At 40.8% G+C, this 20,342-nt stretch overlaps 1 protein-coding gene across 2 annotated transcripts in view; it reads right to left on the reverse strand.

Annotated features, from left to right (window-relative positions):
• Positions 1 to 20,342, reverse strand: part of LAMA3 (laminin subunit alpha 3) — a 253,780-nt gene that overhangs the window by 115,597 nt on the left and 117,841 nt on the right. For both annotated transcript variants that reach the window (XM_046670883.1, XM_046670884.1), the window contains 6 exons: positions 19,259 to 19,415; positions 15,486 to 15,618; positions 13,164 to 13,306; positions 10,936 to 11,033; positions 10,301 to 10,454; positions 676 to 836 (listed from right to left, as the gene is read on the reverse strand). In XM_046670883.1, the coding sequence (XP_046526839.1) occupies positions 676 to 836; positions 10,301 to 10,454; positions 10,936 to 11,033; positions 13,164 to 13,306; positions 15,486 to 15,618; positions 19,259 to 19,415 (846 nt within the window). The remainder of the gene's footprint in view (positions 1 to 675; positions 837 to 10,300; positions 10,455 to 10,935; positions 11,034 to 13,163; positions 13,307 to 15,485; positions 15,619 to 19,258; positions 19,416 to 20,342) is intronic.

The raw sequence follows: 20,342 nt of genomic DNA on the forward strand, positions 1-20,342 counted from the left end.
TGAGCCAAAATGGTAAGAAGAACATACAGCTTTTAAAGAAAATGCAACATCTTCAAGACACTGCCCACGGAGAAGCCTCCCAATACCCACACTGGGGGTGACCTTGGATCCCACAACTAGTCCCCTGCTTGTTTTTAAGATTGGCCTTGTGAAATTAAAAAAAGAAACTTCAGCTGAATTGGAGTCAGGAAGGCCTGTAGGGGGAGCTCTCAGGAAGAAACCTACACAGGCATCTCCAACAGGAAGTGCGACTACTTTACTATCTCAGCAGGAGGAAGGAAGATGTCTCTCCCACTCGGCAACAGCCCAGCCAATGAGAGACTGAAGCAACCCAACCAATGAGAAGCCTCCACACTTCTGACGTCCAGTTTCCTCCACTGGACTCTGTTTATTACAGCCTCTGCCAATTCCCCCTTTTCTTTTATAAATGCAAACCCTTCCTTTGTTTCTCTGGATTTGCTTATGATCTGCCATAGCCAGCATATCTGAAATTGCAATTCTTTTGGTTGTTCCTGAATAAACTCGTTTTGCAGGTAAAACAACTGGCCAATTTACTTTTTAAGTTGACAACCTCAAAAAGGAAAAAGCTTTCCAATCCAGACAATAACCAAAGTTCCCAAAGCAGACTTCCTGATTGTTCAGTGACAGAGGGAGACACAGGGCAGGACTGATTACCTGTACTTGCAGCTGTAGATGTCCACCTGGCCTGCCAGGACAGACCCGGAACTCTCCATGTGCACATCAACCACAGACAGCTGGTCTACTTCTGTGGCATACTCAACCAGCAGCACGTATCGGCCAACCTGTGGGACCCGCAGCCGCAAGCGCAGTTCCACCTGTCAGAGAGCCCGAGGAGACAAGTGTGAAACGTATGGATGCATTTACATAGGCAACGGTGAAAATAGGGCTGAGTGAATCCTGGAAATAATTTTATATGTCATCATAGTAAGAAATGTGGTCCTATAGGTGGGGATGCTGGATAAAACACAGGATGCTCACATAATTATTGTTTGCTTCTCTGCAATTCAAATTTAATGGGGCATCCTGTATTTTTATTTTCTAAATCTGGCAACCCTACTTATAGGGGCTTCTACTCTTTCTACCCGTATATTTGCCTTGTTTCTCAAGGCACAAGACACACCAAAACTTGAAGTAAAAATGAATTTCCAATGGGAGATAAAAAGAATGGAAGTATGCCTTGAAGTTCTTTAACTATTCTTTAATTAAACAAGAAACTTTAAATTATAAAGATGGAAATATTATAAAGTGACACACACACCCTGCTCCTAGGATAATGACTAGTAATAACTAGGTTTTCATACTTCCAAACCATTGCTATGCATGAAGACGCACACACATATACTTTTTTTTTTTAGGGAAAACTGTGCTCATGGTAGGCAATCATGGATGCTTTTGCACCATCACGGCAGAGCTGAGTTGCTGCAACAGAGGCTGTATGGCCCACAGAGCCAAACATATTTACTACCTAGCCCTTTACAGAAAAAGTATGCCCACTCCTGACCTTGCCTATCACTTAGGAGCTTGGAGTCTGGAGTCATGCTGCCTCCAGCTGTGTGATCTTCAGCAAGTTATTTAACATCTGTATCCAAGTTACTTAACACAGTATCCTCTTCTGTAAAAATGAGGATAACAATAGTACCACATCTTATGATTATTATGACAATGAAGTGAATTAATATGTGAAGAGCTCTTAGAACTGTATTTGGCATGTCATAAGCATTATATAAACTTTGATGATTTTTGCTTTTTGCCATGACTTGCTTTTTTTATTCAACAGTATGTCATATGTCTATATCAGTATATGTGAATATACTACATTGTTCTAATGACTGCCTACCATTCCATAATATGAATATAAAATAATTTAGCCGATCCCCTAATGATGAGCACTAAGGTTGTCTCTAATTTTCCCTACAAGACATAATGCTATATGATCAGCCTTGCATATACATATATCCTTATGCTAGCATTTCTGTAATATTCCTAGAAGCAGAATTGCCGGGTCAAAGTGTGTGTGCATATTTAATACCTGGGCCAATATTAGAACTACATTCCTTAGCAGTTTAACCCACTTCAGCCCATAAGCTTAGGCCCACACTTAATTAAAGATTTTAATTAAGCCACACTTAATTAAAATCTCCTGCCCCTTGCCTTTAGGAAATTCACATTTACTCTTCCTTCTGTGCAGCTCTGCACCACACAACTGCTATTTTCCACAGTGATTTTTCTATCACTTAAATAATAGAAAGACTTCCCTCAGTGAAAAAATGTGGATTATCCACACCACTTTTCTACTCTGGGTTATAGAGTGAAATAAGGCACTGCCATTGGTCCACGTGGGGAGGTTATTACCAGCATTTCTCCCCTGGGCATGTCCAAACAAGGGCTTGTCTGTTTTTACCCCACCACAAAACACATACAAGCCAAGGATGGATTGAGCTTTCTTCTAGAAGTTATTATTGCCTGCCAGTTCTATCATAGCACTCTATTATAAATTTCTATTACTCTTTCCACTCTGAGTCCTGTGAATTGACTTTTGCAAGAATGTTGGAAAGGTGTAAAATATATTTGATGCTAAAGTGGGTTTTGAGAAACTCAGATAAAACACAAAAGACGGCAAACAGGAACTTTACTGTTTGTTCTTTGTTATAAGTTATTTATCTTTAAAAAAGGGAACTTTAATGGAACCAGTGTTAACTTAGAGGAATCTTTCTGGTTTTATGGTACAGAATTGCCTTCACCTTATTATCAGTATTTCAAGATAAAGGCATAAAAGAAGAGTTTATCAAATCTGCTGCTTACACAAAGCTAAGAGGAATAACTAACATGTCTCATGTCAAAATGGGGATTCAAAATTAGTCAGTCAACATATACTTATTAAACACCTACTCTATGCCAGCCCACCAGCAAGGTGATGGGAATACAATGAGAAACAAGACAGACCTGGTCTCTGCCTTCAAACAGAGTTTATTCAAATAATTAGATAATTAGGCAAATACAACGTGAAATTACATGTATGACAAATGCTCTGAAAAAGTGCTATGGGAATATGTAAGGGGCTGCCTGAGCTAGTCAGGGAGATGAGCATGGAAGGGAAGATTTCCCTGAAGAAGCAACAGCTTAGCTGAGTACTGTAGGACAAGGAACAGATGACCAGGCTATGAGGGGAGGGAAGCGAATTCATGTAGAAGGAACAGCCTGCAGGAGGAATGACATACAGTGCTGTAGGGTAGCATATCATGTAGGTCCAAGAGACTGAATGCAGGCCACAGTGGCGAGGAACAGAGAGGAAGAGGATGCATGATAAAATTAGAAGGTAGGAAAGCCAGCCTTATACGGCATTAAAATTTTTTGTCTCTATCCTAAGAGCAATGAGATGTTATTGTAATATTCCAATTGTGTGTGTGTGAGGGTAGGGCAAGAAGTCAGTGATGATGAGATATTTCTATCAAAATGATTATGCTGACGATAGTATAGAGAAGGGATTGGGAGATGCAATGGGCAAGAGCTGATGTGGGTGAGCTAATGAGGAGGTTACTGCAGAGATCCTCATAAAGGATGATGGTGTATTGGACAAGAAAGATAGAAGAAGAGAAGTGGAGATACTCAAGAAAAATTTGGGAAGTAGACTCGGGGATAGGTTGGCTTTGGTGGGAGACATGGGAGAAGTCATAGATGATGCTAAGAATTCCGGTTTATGCAATTAGATGAATGGTGGCACCGTTTACTTAGGAAGGGTACACTAAAACAGAATTTGAGATCCCTTTGAGACATTCAAAAGGTGGTATCAAGAAGGAAGTTGGGTATGCGACTCTGCATATAAAAGGAGAGATATGACTGAACATACCAATTTGGGAGTTATCTGTGTAGAGTTGGTATCTAACACAATAGGCATGAATGAGACTGCTTAGGGAGGAATATAGAGTAACAAGACAGGAGCTAAGACTGAACCTTGACAATTTCCCACATTCAACGGATACACAGAAGAGGATGAGCTGCATGTGATATTTTGAGGAAGCAGCCAGAGAGGTAGGAAGAGAACCAGACTACTCTTAAATTATGGAAAACAAAGTAAGAGAGTGTTTTTAAATGGAAAGAGAAACAAGTATTGAAAGCTGCTGAGAAGTTAAACAAACGAGTAGATGAGGACTAAAAAATATCCACTGGATTTAGTGACAAGGATATCAGTGGAAACCTTGGTAAAAAAAAAAAATAAATAATGAAGTAGGGAGGCGAAAGCCAGACTGGTGTGGGTTGAGGTGTGAGTGGAGGGTAAAGAATTAGAAATAGTGAGTGTAAGCAGGTCTTTGGAGAAGTTTGGCTGTGAAGAGTAGAAGAGTTATGGAGCAGTGGCTGAAGGATTGTGGGGGGGGGGGCAGTTTTAATAATAATAGGATAGAATTTAGCATAAAAAAAATTTTTTTTAAACATTGGTGCCTGAGCTAACATCTGCTTCTATCTTCTTTTTTTTTCCTTCTCCCCAAAGCCCCCTAGCACATAGTTGTATATTCTAGCTGTGAGGGCCTCTGCTTGTGCTATGTGGGACGCTGCCTCAGCATGGCCTGATGAGCAGTGCCATGTCCTGGCCCAGGATCCAAACCAGTGAAACCTGGGTTGCCAAAGCAGAGCGTGTGAACTTAACCACTTGGCCACAGGGCTGGCCCCAGAATTTAGCATTTTTAAAATGTGTGGGTGACTTCCAGTTCAGATGGCACAGTAAATTCACATTTGCTATACCCCTCCTGCTCCAAAAGATAGCAACTATAAATAAAATGTTTTAAAAGGAAAACAAAAAAATATATTTGGAATTAAAGGTAAACAGACGATGGAATAGTAGAAAGTAAAAGAAAAATTAGAAACGGCACTGGGGCTGAAGTTATAGGCTTGCTGACCTCCAGGTCTGGAAGCAGGCTGTTTTGGTCAACAATTCAGCTCATGCAGAGTAAAGAGAACTGAAGATGCTCCATAAGACAGCAGCCAGATCCAGGCTCATTTTTTGAAGCCAAAGATATGGGTTCCCTCAAATCAAGAAAAGGTGGAAAAAAATTGCTGACAATCTACCACTTGGGTTTTGGCTTTATAAAAAGCTGACGAATTGGGAATCAAAGATCAAAGATGCAGCCTCACGACCAAGAAACTGAGTTAAGCCACTCACTGGCTCAGTGTCTAAATCTATGCTACCCCCAGGATCACAACAATAGAGGTGGCACATTGTAATGCCTGGCTCTAGGCTAAGGGTCCAGAGGACTAGGTAATACATTGCAAAAATAATAGGCTGAAATGGGTGTAGAGAAAAAGGGAAAGGTAAAAACTTCTCATTTAAAATAAGCCAATATGCCTACAAACAAAATTAGCCTTCGAAACATTAATAAATCTAATGTTAAGAAAGATAAGCAACAATATGATCAGTTAGAAGATGAGTTCACGCTAGATGAGACAAACTCTATGGAATAGTCTGACAAAGACTTTAAAATAAGTATAGTGGTCCCTAAGCTGAAATCCCCAAACTCTGAAAAGCGAATCTTTTTTGTAACTTGTTTGGTGGCAAAACCTAACCTAACCTAACCAGTCATCACTTGGTGGCAAAATCTGACTTGAACTGATACAAGTCCACGTACATAGTCTTTATGTATCTCCCTTGGAGTGCCTATTCATGTTTTTCATTGGAGAAATATTAACCTGTTTGATTATAGGGTGTTGCCTAGGACCCCAGTGGAGACGGTGTGTGTGTGTGTGTGCGTGTGCACATGTGCAGGTGTGCCCATGTACCATTTTATCTTTTTAAAATCTTAAGAATTCTGATTTCTGAAATATACCTGCTCCAGGAGCATTAACATACTCAAAAAGATAAATGAAACCTCCTTAAAAAGTTAACAAAGTTATAAAACAAAAATTGGCAGAAAACAAGAAAAATAAGTATGAGAAAAAGCCAATTAGAAACCTTTGAGATTAAAAGTATAAATTAAACTGAATCAATAGGCTGGATAAAACCCTAAACTGGTGATAGTGAAACAGAACATTCACATATTCTAAGAGAGTCTTGAGGAATTCACCCAGAAAGAGCCAAAGAGATATAAAATACGAAAGAGCAGTTTGGAGACAGATTGAGAGGCTCTACCATTCGTCCAGTCTGATTTCCAGAAAAGAAGAATATAAGGAATGGCAGGACAACAACATTTGAAGAGATAATACTTGAGAATTTCTCAGGATGAAAGACATAAATCTTCATACTGAAAGTGCATCCTGAGCACTAAATAGATAAATAAAATAAATCCACACCTAAACACATCATAATGTAACTTCAGAATATCACAAATAAAAGTCCATCCTAGGACATCTGGTTAAATATAATAGATTAAATACACATATTTATTGATACTTCCTTTTAGAAATCCCCCCAAATAAGAGTATTTTTTGAATTATAAACCTACAAAGAAAAAGAGAATAGGGAAGAAGAAAAGAACAGACCAAGAAATCAACACAATTTTGGAAGCTGGAAAGCAAACAGATGTTAACAAATGAGACCAGAGAAAGCTGAAACTTAAATTTTCTGTGTGTGTGTGCAGGGTTGGGGTGGGGGTTGGAAGAAAAGACCAAAGAAGTCTCCCAAAGCACAAAACAAGATAAAGAGACTGAAAATCTGGATTAAAGATAAAGGAATAAATTACCAAAGAAATAACTCAACAAAGTTTCTCAGAATGATGGATAGGACTTTCCAGGCTAAAAGGATCTGCTGAGAGCCCAGCACACTAGATGACACACTACCTATATGAAGGCACATCCTTGTGAAATTTCAGAACACGAGAAATAAAGAGATGATTCCAAAAGCTTTAAGAAAAAGGGAAAGCAAGTTGCAGCCAAAGGATTGAGAACAGAATGTAATTTCTCAACAGCAACACGTGAAGCTAGAAGTCAATGGGAAAATGTCATCAAATTCTGGAGAGAAATTGTTTCCAACCTAGAATTCTATATCTAACCAAAGTAAGAATTAAGATTGAGAGTAGAATAAAGATATTTTCAGATATGCAAGGTCTCAAGAAAAAAGAAAATGTACCTCCTATGTGGTCCTTGTCAGGAAGCCATAGGAGGCTATAATCTACCAAAATGAGAAAGCAAAAAAACAACAACAACAAAAAAGGAAATTCCGATAGTCAAGAATAAGAGGATCCAATACAGCGGATATGAAAAGTGACTATCTAGGACAGCGGCGTGATGACGAAAATTTTAAGGAGATGGCTGTGCCTCAGGTGCAGAGACTACATTCCGGAGTAAAGAGGAGAGATGAAGGATTCCAGGAGAGATGTCTCCAAGAAGAAATGGAGGAAAGAAAAAAGAAAGAAAGGGAGGGAGGGTATGTGATACATTTGAATTGAGATAAAACTTACTGTAAGTCTATGAGAAAATAAAAATAAAATTTCTAGACACAATAATAAGTTGGAGGTTGGTTTACAATGGGTAAATAAGCATGCGAAGGTCCAAGTCATGTACAAGAAAAGAACAGAATTACTGAATAACTTTACACTTTGTTGGAAAACTTTATACTTAAGAAAGATACTTGTTAAAATGTTCAGGGTAACCCCTAAAAAACTAGAAAACAAAATATACCTACCAAATAATCAGGGAGATAGAGAAAACTGTCACAAACAGAAGTCAGAAAACGATGAAAAATAAAAGGCAAATAAAAAGCTAGTAAACAAAGTAAAGAAGATGGTAAAAATAAGTTGAAATATGCCAGTAATCACAACAAATATAAGTGGATTAAAGTCACATCATAAAACAGTGATGATCAGACTGAAATATGAAAAATCAAGCTATACATTTATTTACAAGACACAGAGGCTTGCAGCATATACAACAGGTGTGGCTGACATAAAAAGATGAACTTTCCAGATTCTCTTTCTCAGAGAGAATAAAGAAGGGAGACTCAAGTGGTTAGGAGGTAACAAAGAAGTGGGACCAGAGCAGCCTTCATGGCATGTGTGTGAGACAAAGAGCTACCAAGTAAGCAAAGGAGGCCACTCAGTAGAAGGATTTGTGAACAGACAAACACACCGAGAGAAGAGGAGGCCTCTGTTAGAACCAGGCAGCTCTGTCCCTCCAGGATTTCTGAGAGACCTGAATGCACTCAAAACCTGCCCTTGGAATCCTGCCAGACATCTCTGGGGAAAAAACACCCCCTCACATGAGCTAGATTTAGTAGATTGCTCTTCCTCTCAGCCCAGAGTTCTGACTCTAACACACACCAGCAATATGGCTACAATTACTGGGCCATCACTGTGTGCTGGGCACCCCAATGAGTCCCATGTGGATTATCTTATTTACTAGTACCCATGAGGTAGCTACTATTCTTATCTCCATTTTGTATACTAGTAAATTCAGGCCCAGGGAGATTTCACAGCTAGTTAGTGGTGACCCAAGACATGAACCCAGGCAGTTTCACTCAAGAACCATTCCCTTACCACCACATTACCCATGGTTTCCAAAATGGAGGAGGGATTACTCAGCATTGCTCCAGGTGGCCTATGATGACCAAAAGTTAGACATTATAATGAGCCAGATTTTGGCTTCATATAAAAAGGACTTTCTAATAATTATGGTTTATTTAAAAATGGAATAGGCTACCTCTAGAAGAACTGAGTCCCACATCAATTTAAGTATTCAACAGAGGCTAAATGAATATCTAACAAGGATAATGTAGAAAGAATTCTTCCACAGGACGGGAAATCAGATTATTTCTAAGACCTCTTCCAACTCCCTTAGTCTCTGAATTTTAGTACAATGATCTATTACAGTGCTGTCCAACAGAACTTTCTGTGACGGCAAAAATATTCTACAATCTGTGCTGTCCAAAAGGGTGGCCACTAGACATATGTGATTACTGAGCACTTGAAATGTGGCTAGTGCAACTGAGGAACTGAATTTTTAGCTTCACTTAAGTTTAATTAATTTAAATTTATATAGCCACATGGGGCTAGTGGCTACTGTATTAGACAACACAAGTCTGTAAGCATTCAGATAAAAAGTAAAAAAGGACTGTTAAATAAAACTGGACAGCCCAGGGCTTAGTTTTATGCATCATGCAGATATCATAGCTCAGTGATGTGGCTCTGGGCTAAGTCAGAGGCAAGGACACCTCCTGATGAATCCTTGGCATAACTTCCTGAAGATTAGTCTGTCTCAACTGTACCTCCCTGCTGTCTGCGGAACACACACACACACGTGCATCTGTATACATGTATGTATATGCATACACACGTATGTATGTGCATATGCGTGTGTGTATTCGCACAGGTAGGGAGGGATATGGCAGTCTGTTAGTATTAGAACAGAGTGGAAGTAAGATCATTTTGTTTTTATTTATGCATATCTATATATTTTACTTATAAGTATATATTTTTTGTAAAATAAAAATTCTTATAAAATAAAATGAAATAAAGACTAAACTTAAGAAATATCCTTAAAATCTTATAACTGCTACCTTGAAAATGTTAGAAATGTAGTTTACAAAAAGGTACACATCTAAATGTTCAGTGAGAATTAATACCATATGCCTTTTCATTCTACACATTTAATCCCCCCAAATGAACATTTTTCTCAAAGGTACAAATGGAATGGAAAAGAAATGGAAATATAGTGGAGGAAGCTTTTCTTCAGGGTCTTCATTTGGAGGTGTTGTGTTGCGCGTTCTTATTGTTATGATTGATATATAGTACTTCTAACTCAAACCTTAAATTAGTATACTCCTACGTTGTTTTGAGGTTCAAAGAACTCTTGGAAAAAAGCAACGCCAAGACCTGTGGTAACCTGTCTTGTGAGCCATGAGGGAGGCGCCTTGGGGTGTAGCAGTTCCAGATTCTGAGCTCAAGGAATTCAGCTGTTAGAAATTGCTTAGCCTAAGGAGCTGAAGAGTCAGTGAGTGTTGTATCCTTTTAGGGTAAGCTGTTTAGTTTCTGGAAGCCTTTTATAGAGATCTTACCCTGAATCGAGTAGAAGAGGATGCCCCCTTCTAAGTCCAGGGAATCTAAAGGAAAGGATTCTGTGATTGCCCATGTTCCCCGGCAAGTCTAGAAAGTGTTTGACGACCAGCCTTACCATGTCTCAGTGTGGTGCACCACCCAGCCCTAAGCTGAATCAGAGCACTCAGTCCCGCTTTAATTAATACCTCTGAGGAATTCTTGCAGGTTCCCCTGAATTTGAGAAGCTAATATTGCCAAGGGTTTTCAGCAGACACAGACAGGAGGTAGTAATAGCTTTGACAGTAAATAAAAGGCTGCCCCACCTCTCTCCCACTGAGGTCCGCCATGACTGGGTGTGCGGGGGTGGGCTGGCTCATTGCCAAGGGTCTTGGCTCCCCATCAAGCAGGAAGTGTCTGGCCTCACAAGCCAGGGCACAGGGGAATCGGGTCACTGGCAAATGCTGGTAAAGCAAGCAACTTCAAAAACAACAAAATACAACAGTTACAACTGAGAACATAACACAAAGCATCCCCAAGGACTCTTAGCCATTCCATTCATTCATCATTCTTCAAAAACTTTTACTAAGTGCCGACTTTGGCAAGTGGGTGGTAAATTTTCATCCGCATGAGGAATGGAAGAAATAAAGGTCCACAAACCCAAATTCTATCATAAGGTCTTCCCCTTACCAGGTGCATGACCTCGAGGACATTATTTGAGCATTCATCAGCATTTCCACATGCTAGAGGGTGGAAGTCACTCTTAAGGGCCAGCTACAGTGTGCAAAATGCTTTGTGATTCTTACGTGAAAGACAGTCGACTGCCACAGAGAAAAATCACAATTAAGGAATTATCCAGGGCATCCTGCTGCAGCTGTGACCCTGAGGCCTATTGTGAATCCTGGCACCAAAGGCTCCTGAGTTAGAGGACCTGGATGGTGCACCTGATGCCCATACTAACTTCTCTTGGGGAGGTCCTGCGTCAGCACACGGCTCTGTGACTGGCAGCTGCAGCGAAGATGCCTCATAGTAGTCCCTGGGGAGCAGCACCAGGTAGTCCTAGAAAATAAAGACCAAAAGGACGATTACTCATCCTGGTGGTGGGCCTACTTTAGTAATAAAATAACCAAACATGCTAGCTAAGTTAATAATAGCCAGGTGAAGCTTGCCAGTTAAACTCTCCACATCAGCTGCCTTGTTCTGCCCCACGGTGCACCAGCACACTCATTGCGGATGCTTTCAGCACTGAAGCTAAGTGCCTCAGGTGAACGTTTTTATTTTCAAATCTCAGGGAAATTTTACTGCCTCTCCTGGGTTGTTTATAAATTCAAAAATAAAAATAATAAACCCTAAATTGATAAAATATTCCTTTGAAATACTGATTGCCTTCATCACTATAGAACAATGAGTTGCAGGTCACATATTATGGCTTTTTGTTCCCACACCAGAGCGATGCTTGCCTGGCTTGGTATAAAAAGTGATGTTTTGTGATCTTGGTGAATCATAGACTGAAACTGGCCTACTGCCTGTCCCAGGATACGAGAGGAAGAACATGTTCCACTGAGTGTGCCAAAGGAAGCCCACAACGTAAATTCAGCTAAGCAGCTCTTCAGGAAAGAGCAGAGCTCTGGGCTTCTGACACGTGGATGGTGTGACAGCTTCCCAGCAACCCTGGCATCACTGCCTATCTGCAGAGGGAGGGAGGGAGGGAACTTCTTCCACAAGGAGAGACTCATACACAGGCCATAAGGCTTTTTCTCTCTTCACAGACCTCAATTTGTCTCTAATGGAGAAGACAAGAAATGTATGGGAGGGGAAAAGTAGGGACTCAGTGGTCCACCTCAGTGGTCTTACTACCTGAGTGGGTTTTAATTTTAAAGTGGTTATTGTTCTATTAATAAGCTTCCTTAGGTTGGGACCATATCTCCTCACTACTTTATGGTCCCATACATCCCAAAACAGTAAAGGTTGATAATAGGTGCTCAATAAAATATTTTCAGAGACAATGAGGTCATAATATGGAATCATACCTATGAATTAGTACCCAACTGCAGTGACTAAATGTCATGAAGCAGCTTCCATGCCTATGTAATAACTTTTATAATGAACTTCTTTCCATTAGTCCAACTCTGTACCCATTATTGGACATCTGTATCTGGCCTCAAAGGAGTTTTCCTCTTCCTCATTTCTAACATCTGTGACACATTCTTAAACTTTTTTAAAACAACGAAGCTTTCTACCAAGAAGATGCAAGAAAAACAGGGACTCAATGAACAGCACAAACCTTCACATTTTCTCTGTAAGATCCTAGGTTGGGCAAGGACCTGTAAGGATAAGCATTGACTCTAAGGAAGAAGCAACTGAGGCAGGCTTGGACTTAAGGGACTTGCCTAAGGTTTGCTAATGTAGCCAATCACAGGGGTCGTGCCAGAAGGAAGAGCTTTATGTTTTCCACTCTGAGTGCATGAAACCAAGTATTGCCAAAGACTTTATTGTGAAAGCCCTTGCTACAAGCTAAAGCAGGCATCAAAGAGGGCTCTCTCAGACAGCAGTTTTCCATCCCTTGGACTCCCCACAGCCCCATGGCTTCTCTGGCTATTCTGTTAGTGTTCACAGACACAGCCTTTTCCTTAATGAAGAGTTCTCTGTCCAAGGCAATCTCTTTGGTGAGACTATTGCCTACGTTGAAGGTAGAAGAAGGCAGGAAAAGCGCCATGGAGAAGCACTGGCTCCTCCAGTCTCTTCCTTCTCTTTCCACCACCCAGAACTTCACTGATTTTAGGATCTTCTCTTCCTCTAGCTTCATCTGATTCGTTCTACACAATTCCCAGGGAGGCTGATTTTTTTAGATGTCCTTCTGATTCCTGATGAAAAATCCCAAAGACAGTTTTGAAAGGTGGGACATACGGTCATTAAGGTTTTGCATTTATTTGATATCTTTGAGTCATTATGAGTTATAATTTGTTTTTTGTTTTTTTTTTTTGCTTGTGAAAAGCTTGCTGGAAGAATATAAAAGATAGTTTAAGTTGGTTCCTAGGTCATTATGTCACGAAAGGGCAACTGTCATCATAGGTTCCTGTGTCTAAAAGGGAACCAGCTATGATTTTGGTATCTTATAGTCACTGTGGCTCACCGTGGAGGGGACCATCTTAACGGGGGGAAGAATCTCCACTCAGAACTCTCTCTTACCAGCAGGACTCCTTCTGCCTTAATACAAGCAATCCATTTCCCTGGTCCAATTGAAAATGGGTCTGCAAAACCATTTCCGGGGACGGTGACAAAGGCTGGCTCCTTACTCGGCAGGAAGATGATTTCTTTGCTTTGAGCAGCACCTATCAGAAATAAAAAGAATTGCTTGGGGCATTTTTCTAGCAGTCATTACTATGATTTTAGATATTCAGGGTTTTTTTTTTTGTTTTGGGTGAGGAAGATTGTCCCTGAGCTAACATCTGTTGCCAATCTTCCTCTTTTTGCTTGAGGAAGATTGGCCTTGAGCTAACATCTATGCCAGTCTTCCTCTACTTTGTATGTGGGACACCACCAGAGTATGGCTTGACAAGGGGTATGTAGGTCCATGCCTGGGATCTGAACCTGTGAACCCTGGGCCACTGAAGTGGAGCATCTGAACTTAACCACTATGCCACCAGGCTGGCCCCTTAGATATTCAGTTTTTAATATTCAGTTTACATCTTGAAAAGTTTAAGATGGTTTGCTGATCATATGTCCCGATCAGATTTATTGATATAATTTTAAGAACTCATATGAATGCATATGTATAAAATAGACTAGAAGGACCTTGATGTTAGCAGAGCCTATGCTGGGATTGTGAGTGATTTTTTAATTTGTTAAATGATTGACTATATTAATGCATGTAAACTGCTTAGAAAAGTTCTTTGCACATACTAACTATTCAATATATTACATTAGATATTAAATTATTTTTTTCCTTTTTGTTTATACGTAATTTAAAATTTTTAGTTTCTAATAAAGAACATGCATTCATTTTGAAATAAAAAGTTTTGGCTTTCTGTTTGATTATTTTCAGGACGCAGTGTGTTTTCCTCTGCACTGAACAAATAGAGGACCTTCTGTAGAAGGTTCAGAACAAACAAAACTGTTGCGTCTGAGTCCAATTGAGACTTTTTATTTATTCAGAAGAAATGTTTACTCCAAATCCTTGCGTTCAGTCTCCCGGTCTACAAACATCTGTGGGGCCCACTATGGGTCAGGCCTGGGACTAGGTTCTGGGGAGGATGCAGTCAACACAGCCAGCACGGGCTTTGCTCCCCAATAGCAGGGACAGGGGAAGTGAGGGGTTACAGACCAGAAAACAGGAGAATACGGTACAGTGTGGACAGCGGTGTTGGGGAGGAGGCACAGGTTACTACAGGAATACACAACCGGGGCTCCTGACTCAGACAGGGGGGCTTAGGAACGGCGTCCCGGAGAATGAGAAAATGAACCAGAATGTATTCCAACTGTTTGAGTAAAGAGAAGGCAAACTGCTGATGGAAGTGTCACCTCGGAGGCAGTGGAAAGAGTCGGGGTCTGACGATCGGGACGTTTGGACAAAGACCAGCCACGTGCTTAGGCAATTGACTACCTCTCAGCTCTGCCTCCTCTTCAACCCTCTTCAGTTCACAAAGTTCTTATCATGTAAAGAAACAGATGCTAAAGTACTCTGTAATCGATAACATTAGACCAGTTTACTAGTCTTACTAGTTCTTCCTGTGGGTTATTAGTTCATCAACCTCCAGCCTCACAAGCTTGGCTGAGACAACTTGGGAGCTTCATTTCTTCCCCCAAGTCTGACTCTGCTGTAAATGCTAAACAAAGAAGCTTAAATTTCTATCCTAAATTAGATTTTCATTGGCGCCATTTTGTATCCTTTTGGAGTCTTAGTGCTTCCTGGAATCTGTTTCCAGAACTGTTGGAAGCCCTAGCTCCTCAAAGAACAGACTTCCAGGCCTCTGACTGTGATGAGATCTGCCCTCTGACTGAGCTTCTCCTCTGCCTTCAGGAATCCCTCGTCCCTGAACGAGGCTGGCATGCTCCTCTCTGGAGCTTTCTTGGGCTTCATGTTTAGAGCGTTTGTCTTAAAAATTCCTATCCTCACCCACTTCTCCTTCAACTATTTGGTTTGCCTGAAACAATGGGAGAATTTAGAGCAGTAGGCCATGGTTTCTCAAATACCACTGCAAAGGTGACACCCACTTTACCATGAATGAGTTATACATTAGCTTTGCCCTGTGGTGATATCATAACCCACAGGGTTCAGCCAAGGGATAGATTTTTTAAATGACAGTTAATGATCAATTTAAAAGGAAAATTTAGATAAGCAGAACGTTAGAGATGGAAAAGGCAGCAAATGACACAGCCCCTGGAGAATGGTCCTATTAGACCACGTGGCAGCTGAATGTTTTCCACGGAGGTCAACTTTGGGAAAATTAGAGAAAAAGTTCCACTAATTCATCATTTCTCAATCCAAAAGAGGCTTAAAAATTTACCCACCTGCTTTAGCCCAGGATGGATAAATAGTTACTCGGCCAGATACTGCTTCAGTTCCAGGGTTAATATATCTCAGAATAACACGGAACAAGGTGAGACTTGATGTCCCCACATTCAACATGATCTTTACTTCATTCTGAAAAATATCAAAAAGCCATAAAGTATAGAAGAGATAACTTGTTAAAAGAAATGAGAGCCAAACAGTGACTTTATTCAAGTTTCACTACTGGGCTTCCCGTGTATATGCACACACAAACACACACATTCACACCCACTCAAGCACCAAGTAACTAACTGTGGAAGATGGAAAAGGCAGGCCTAACAATACATTAAAATCACTTACAATTAAAGCTACAATGAAAACATACTCCCTCAGCAACTGAGATCCTCTGTTGACCTTTTTGTAATTAGGTAGACAGAGCGGAATATTAGATGGACAAGGGTTTAGGGAGAGCCACAGCGCTGGGACAACCACCACTGGCTGAAATAGAAAGGTGAGAAATAAAAAGGTGGAAGAGAAGGAAAGGAAAGTGTATTATTTAACACTGTTCCCCTCCCTCCCTTAGAGAGACCATTTGTAAGATAATAGAAAATATATATAGGTCTCCGACCCCTGTTCCTGGCAAATAGCTCCAGGAACCCTTGAAATTTCCTATGTAATAGGAGCACTAGGAGGATCTTTTGTTCTAATATTTGACTTTGACCCTGTCCCTGACATGAAGCTTCTAAAACCCTTGTAAATTCCTAAGTGATAAGATGACTAGGAGCATCTTTGTTCTAATGAGGAGACTCTGGATGGCTCCTGGATAGGGGCCGGTCACCAGAAAGACCCAGCCATGATTAGAAGCTTGGAATTTTCAGTCCCATCGCCCATCCTCCGGAGAGTAGAGAGGAGGGCTGGAAACAGAGTTGATAATTGATCATGCCCATGTGAGGAAGCCTCCATAAAATCCCAAAAGTATGGAATTCAGAGAGCTTCCAGGTTGGTGAACACATCCACACTGAGAGGGTGACACACCCCAACTCCATGGGGACAGAAGCTCCTGTGCTTGTGACTCTCCCAGAACTAGCCCTATATATCTCTTCATCCAGCTGTTCATCTTTGTCATATCCTTTAATAAACTGGTAAACATAAAAAAGCATTTCCCTGAGTTCCACGAGCAGCTCTAGCAAAGTAATTGAACCCAGGGAGGAGTGACAACCTGGGCTTGTGACTGGCCTCTGGTGTGTGGGGTGGGCAGTCTTGTGGGACTGAGCCCTTAACCTTGTGGGATCTGATGCTCTCTCCAGGTAGGTAGTGCTAGAATTGAGGTAAATTGTAGGACACCAGCTGTTGTTGCAGAGAATGGATTGGTGTGGGGAAAAATCCCCACACACTTGGTGACCAGAAGTGAAATGTATTGTGTGAGTAGTAAAGGAGACTCACAGAGAACACACAGAGAAGCAGGAGGCTGTGTTTTTCCCTACACAGGGAGGAAAAAACTGAGGTTTTCCAACTCACCACTCCAGAGTTCACTTCACACAAGTAAAATTCTAAGTGGTCACAGAAACCGAGGTTGGCCAAGGAAAGGTTATAGACCCCAAGCACACTAGTGATAAAACGTGCATGTAACTAAAACATGCCTGCAGAGTCATACGAAGTTGATCTCAATCCCTATCCAAGAAGAACGTGGGCTTCTCCTTTCGTGGGAGGAGGCTGTTGGTCCCCGGCCCCGGGTGCTTACACGATACTCTGTGAGTGCTGTTGAGCCCATGGTCTTGAAGGAAAGAGTAGACTAGTTTAATTCTGAACTGCAGACTACATGTCCAGGTTCAGCTGTGGCCCCAGGAAGTTCATGAACCTTGGAAATTTCCAAATCGGTGGTTCTTTTAGTCTCTCCTCCAGCCCCTTTGGTTAAAATGAAGGGGACTTTCATTGACTGAGACATCTGTGACAATAAGTACTGACTTTGGGTAGGATCCTTTATTCTGGGAACAGGAGCTGCCAGTTGACCCACACTGAGCCCTCTTTATTTGACTGAATTCATCTTTAAGTGTTAGTGCCAAGTTGGAAAATAAAAACGGAAAAATGTCTTAGAAGCAGAGTAAAGTAAGCAGTGATTCAAAGGACACCATCAAGGTCCTCTGACTAAAAATATGTACAGAAAATCCATCATTAGAAATTCATTCCTTCGTGTTAGCCGGCTATTCTTTCAAACTATAAACACTTGTGAGACGGTATATACCTTGACTGGGCTCTCAGTCATTCATATCCAATTATGACTCAATGGAAACCACTGCTTTTTTCCAAATAATGAAGTAAGATCAAGCAACTAAAGAAATAGAATTGCTGTATTTGAGGAGAAGGAGAAAATAGTGAGGTGTCTTAAGATCCTAGGTTCTGCCTGGGAAAGGCAGCCTAGATGGGGACTCTGGCCCGGCAAGAAGCAGTGGTGGACCGTGGAGGCTCCAGGAGAACTCGATTGACTGAGGGCTGACTGAGACAGAAGCAGCAAGTACTAGTCTTGGGTCTACTTAGGACAAATACTGGATCGCCCTGGCCACCAGTTTACCTCTTTTACTCTGAATTTCTCCACTGAGAAACCCAGCTTGAAGAGACCAACCTCAAAGAGAAATTCTGAGAACAAAACTACTCAACTCTCTGCAGACATTTTTAGTTATAAATAGCGTATAAGTTCTAAAGGTCAACAGTTAATGTGTAAATTCCTTAATTATTCCAATACAAAGCCAAGAGAGATGGATACAATAGAGAAGAATGAAGGAAAGGAGAAACAGGGGAAAGAAAAGTTAAATAGTTCTAACTAAAACTCCTCATTTATCTCAGTTTCTATTCATAGTAATTCAGAGTTTAAAAAGCAAAGAGAAAAAAAAAAAGCGTTGGTCAAAAATGAGGAACACAAGGGGCCGGCTCCATGGCCCAGTGGTTAAGTTCAGCATGCTCCGCTTCAGTGGCCCTGATTTGGTTCCTGGGGGGGACCTACACCACACATTGGTGGCCATGCTGCGGCAGTGACCCACATACAAAATAGAGGAAGGCTGGCACAGATGTAGCTCAGAGCAAATCTTCCTCAAGCAAAAAGGGGAAGATTGGTGACAAATGTTAGCTCAGGGTGAATCTTTCTCAGCCAAAAAACCCCCAAAAAAACCCCAGAGCAACATAAGCTTTACTGGAATTGTCACCTCATTTTTTTTTTTGTGAGGAAGTTGGACGCTGAGCTAACATCTGTTGCCAATCTTCCTCTTCTTGCTTGAGGAAGATTGTCACTGGGCTAACATCTGTGCCAATCTTCCTCTATTTTATGTGGGATGGCACCTCAGCATGGCTTATTGAGGGGTGCTAGGTCTGTGCCCAGAATCTGGGCCAGTGAACAATGGGCCCTCCAAGCAGAGCATGCAAACTTAACCACTACACCACTGGGCCAGCCCCTGGTCACCTCATTTTTCTTTTCCACAAATGGCTTTAAAGAAAAATGTCTCTCATGTTAAAATGTAGCCTAATCTTGTTTGGGAAACTGCTTCTTATAAAAAGTCTCCAGAGACAAACATCCTTTTCTTTAATCCCTTCATTTTCTGATTTGGTGACCAAATTAAAGTAACGATAAACTGTGAAATCAATATCTCTGCTTATTAGTTAAAACCCAATGCTATGAGAGCCCCATGCATGTTCTGGAGAAGAAGAATCCTGGAATCAGCTCTGGGGACAGTTCTCCCTTCTCAGGGACTCACTGACAGTGCTGTGGTGAAGTATATGGAGCTGTTTCCTACTGGCTCCGTACCTGGACTGGGCTCATCTGAGCGTATCCCTTCCAGCTAAACCCGGGAAACTCCAGGGGATCAAATCCGAACCGAAGTTCTCTTCCGTTAGGTGTAGTGCCGTCCTCAAGCTCATACTTCATATGATGCAAATCCGGGAAATAGTAGTTGTCTTCAGGTCTTTCATAAATAAAAAGTAAACGTGGATGCAGCAAATTAGGTTTGTGGGTGATTCTGAGTATCTTTTAATCCAAACAGCTATTGCTGAAAGAACTCCACCAAATTGACAGAGGGCGTTAGATAACAACAACTGAGATAAGGACAACACCCTGCCTTTTCTCTAAATTATTGCTTTCACTTGTAAACATTCACATAAAACACACCCAACACCTACTCATTCCAAACAGCAAAATGAGAAAATCATTTAGTACAACCCATAGTGGTAGCATCCTTAATATGTTCTAAATGGTTGCCAACAACTTAGCAAAGTCAAATTAGGTTATTTACTACAAATTCATCCATCCATTCATTCATTCATTTATATACTCATACTCACTCATTACACAAATGTTAACATGTGTCAAGCACTGTTGCTAAGCATCATAGATACAATAGTGAACATGCCATAAAATATTTCATATGCTAAGTTTCCAGTTAGATACATTTTCTCTATATCCATATATTTGGATCACTAGAATGACTCTTCTATGCCTTGTTTTCTCTTAAACTAAATGCTTATAAATGGATTCCTTTCAACAGTCCAATAATGGTAGTCACAGAGAAGGATAAAAAATATTCCAACGCTTGTGTGACATTTTCTATTCAAACTACTTGAAGTTCTTCAAATGGCACCTTTCGACAATCCAATTAAACAAGTCTGATAGCTTGTTTAGTCAAACAAGCGGATACCAGTCAGGAGATTTAAAGCCAGAAACACTAACCAATCAAAGGAAATAAAAGGTCAAGCTTGTATATTGCAAGTAGAATTAGGAAGGCTTGTAATTTTTTTTGGAGAGAATTTATAAAGATCCTTAAAAATGTTCATACCCATTGACCCACTAATTCTACTTCCAGGAATACATTTTAAGGAATGATTTTATATATAGT

The sequence above is a fragment of the Equus quagga genome, chromosome 9 (genome assembly GCF_021613505.1).
Source record: "Equus quagga isolate Etosha38 chromosome 9, UCLA_HA_Equagga_1.0, whole genome shotgun sequence".
Lineage (NCBI taxonomy): Eukaryota > Metazoa > Chordata > Mammalia > Perissodactyla > Equidae > Equus > Equus quagga.